Below are 3,477 nucleotides of genomic sequence, written 5' to 3' on the forward strand. Positions count from 1 at the left end.
AAAAGTGATTAAAGTTTAGTTGTTATAGAAATCTATATTAAAAATATACAATATTTAGAGAAACAAATTTGAATATATGGTGCCCGTTTTGTGAGTTTTACATCTTACCGTTGTCGAAAAGTATGAGAGCAAGTTAATTTGGCATTAAAAACATGCATGCAGATGAATTGAATGTTACCATGACATGAACACAAGCATTTATTTGGTGAAGAATAAAAAAAATTTACAAAGAGTTTAATAACAATTTTTGTTTTATTCCAAAATATCCCAGCTACAGTAACAGAACAAATACTATCTACAATAGCACTCCAGATCATAGTAGCTTTTAGTAAAAGCCTGAACTCAAACAACTCTAAAAATAACTATCCAACATTCCACAATTTCATTTAAATAAAGAAAAAGGGAACATGATAGACTGAAGTAAATGAAATTCTACTTAATATAGAACTCCTATAACCTATTTGCAAATAGTATTTCCTTATTCCGCATTAGTTACAATAGCTTGGGAGACATTTTATTATTGTTTAGTGGTACAAGCAGGAGGATTCTGCTTGCCCGAAACGGCGGGCTTGACATTAACACAGGTGGAACTAGCAGATCCTCCAGCACCTTTGTATGCGAGATCAATGTCAGCAACCACCACTTGTTGACATGGTACACCGCTACTACAAATAAGCTTCATAGCTTCCTTTGTTGAAGAAGTGCCTCTAATGTTCTTGAAGCTAACATTGCTGATCTTAACTTTCGAGGGAGACTGAAAGCGAAACAAACAAACAAAAACCCACCCAAGAATTTGATATTAGTATCTGTAATTTGATTTTCTTTTTTTAACTTTTAACATCAAAATGAGTGTATATATTTGTGATGTTCATAATAACCTTGCTTGAGCATTGACCATTTGGGCAGTAGCCTTGATCAATGAGGATAGGATTGGCAACATTGTTCATGACAATATTCTCGAAATGTATATCAGAAGCAGTTCCAGGTGTGGAAGCAGGCCATGTTTTGATTCTAACACCATTCGTTGTACTGCTAAGGGTGCCACCAATTACTCTAATTCCTGAAACTGGTTCTTCATTTTGGTACTTTCCAAGACTTCCAACGCTGATACCATGGCCAGGTCCACAAGTTACTTGGTTAATAGTAACATCTTGGGTTCCATCACCAATGGAGATGCAATCGTCACCTGTTCCAACTTTGGCATTGGTGATGGTGATGCTAGATGAATGTCCGATGTGGATTCCATCGGTGTTAGGGCTATTTCCGGGTGCAGTGATGGTAACATCTTGGATTTGTAAGCTCTTACATCCGTAAACGTTTATGTGGAAAGATTTGCTGTCTTTCGATTGAATGTCACTGACTATTGAATTTGTGACAAAATCGAACCTTATACTCTGTTTATGTTTAAAAGTTAGATAAATCAAAACATCAAATATGAACGCCATAGTTTCATTTAAATATTCTCCTAAAAATATTTTCATTCAAATATATTATAGCAAAATGCTGACGCCTCTTTGAACTACTATATTAAAAAAAATTACAAATATATATCAATGAATGTTGTTGGTACTACTTCAACAATATTATATAAAAAATTCTTTCTAGACTGAACAATTTGTCACAAATTGATCTTATATGTGAGTATGATTGGTGAGCTATCACTTTCACCTTTAACCACCACTTTTTCTCCATTACACACAGTTGCACAAGTTAGGGTCATGGCTCAAAAGTTGTGTCCATATTCCGTATATGGACTTTCTCATATATAAATTTTAAATTTTCCTTTTTGGTGAGTTGTGACACCTCACTATATAAAGCTTACGTCAAATTATTAATAATTTGATAATATCCTTAACATCATTAGATGAATAAGTGCTTGAATTAGTATTTCGTGATGGTTAAAGTTCTTAAAGTTGTAGTGTCTGTATATATCTACATAAAAATAATGGAAATTTAAATGCTAATTATTAAGATTGAAATCTTACGGTAGGAAGCATTTTGCAGTCGGACTCTTGGTCACAATTATTTTTTTGCCATGCCGTTTGTCCTTTGCCATCAAAAACTCCACCACCTGACACAGTGAGACTGTCGATATGTTGAAAAGTAACCCAAAAGTCTTTACCCTTGAAGGAGGCAACGTCTGATGGGGCCTCTAGGGTACCCTGAAGGTTAAACTCAATAGCACCTTTGCATGGACCTAACAAAGTCACTAGACCTAGTTTGTATGTCCCTGTTGAAATCACAACTTTACTTCCTGCTACTGCGCACGCAGCTGTCCAAGCTTTCGTCAAAGCCTAATAAACACATTATGAAAAATCAAAATCAGTATATTACAATCATTTTTCATGTTAATGTTTTATCATCTGGTCAAGACACCAAATAGTTTTTAGTATAAGCATAGATTGAACCTAAGTTCTTTTATTTGAAATTAAAAGACTTTACTGGTTAAGTTAACTAGAACCCACTTTACATGTTAATTAGGTATAGTTAACTGCGCTACACATATTTATACCTGGGTGATATCGGCATTAGGCTGTCCTCCATATGATTTAATGTCAAAGACTTGCACGGCATTGGTGGATGCCAAAAACAATAGCAAGGAAATTGTTACAATGCTCAAATTCTCTCCCATTTATTGTTCTTTATCTCTCTGCTATTAACAATTTGTTGTATGGTATGATGGTTTCCCTATTTGGTTTGAAGCTATTTATACTGCAGTACCTGAGCTCATCACCATTAAAGCCATCCAACTGATATTAACTAATTTTATGCATGGTTGCGAAGAAATCTCCTTTTTACACTTCAACTTCTATACTATTATTAGCTTTCATGCTTCCTCCTTCACTAATTAATTAATAGTTTATCGTTATAATCAAACCGTTGATGTCCAGTTAAGAATTAATCAATTTTAGAAACCATGGAAGGATAAATTTTTAACAACTTTATGACTTGAATTATGCTAATAACTCTAAAGGATTATAACATGTCTTTTTCTTGGTCCATTATTCTATAAGATAAGATTATTACTACTATATATCACCCTAACTTCTTAGCCTTCAAATGGCAAGCTCTTAGCTACCTGAAATCTGTTCATTTTCTCCTTGATGCAAATTGAATACTTGCCGTTAGAGAGGGAGGAAAAAGTCTAGAAAAATAACCACCTCCGAAAACTATCCAAATTTAGTATAGGTAGCATGCCTGTCTTCAGTGTAAAATAGGAAATAAAGAAAACACTATATAGGAGAAGCTGAACTCACCTTTTCAATTATTACATTTATCATCATTACTATAATTAGTTTACAGATCCTTGTCAATTATTATATACTAGCCAGTAACCCGTGTAATGCACGAAAAAGTTAGACATAATCCTCTTTGTCTAAATAAGAAATTTGATAATTATGATAACTAACGAACATTTATTATAATCGTAATGCCAAGAATATTGTAGTTGTCACCTTTTGAGTATTTTTAAAGAAA

At 33.5% G+C, this 3,477-nt stretch overlaps 1 protein-coding gene across 2 annotated transcripts; it reads right to left on the reverse strand.

Moving 5' to 3' along the window:
- Positions 1–233: 233 nt before the first annotated feature.
- LOC115983880 (exopolygalacturonase-like) lies at positions 234–2,661 on the reverse strand. Of its 2 annotated transcripts, XM_031106731.1 has the most exons (5): positions 2,513–2,661; positions 1,986–2,294; positions 879–1,394; positions 506–754; positions 234–461 (listed from the first exon to the last, which is right to left on the reverse strand). In XM_031106731.1, the coding sequence occupies exons 1-4, from the start codon at positions 2,630–2,632 to the stop codon at positions 518–520; spliced, it is 1,182 nt and encodes a 393-aa protein (XP_030962591.1). In that variant the 5' UTR covers positions 2,633–2,661; the 3' UTR covers positions 234–461; positions 506–517. The 2 variants fall into 2 exon arrangements, with proteins under 2 accessions (XP_030962591.1, XP_030962590.1); XM_031106730.1 differs by having other exon boundaries at positions 234–754.
- Between the last annotated feature and the right edge of the window lie 816 nt (positions 2,662–3,477).

Source organism: Quercus lobata, chromosome 4, assembly GCF_001633185.2.
Source record: "Quercus lobata isolate SW786 chromosome 4, ValleyOak3.0 Primary Assembly, whole genome shotgun sequence".
Taxonomy (NCBI): Eukaryota; Viridiplantae; Streptophyta; class Magnoliopsida; order Fagales; family Fagaceae; genus Quercus; species Quercus lobata.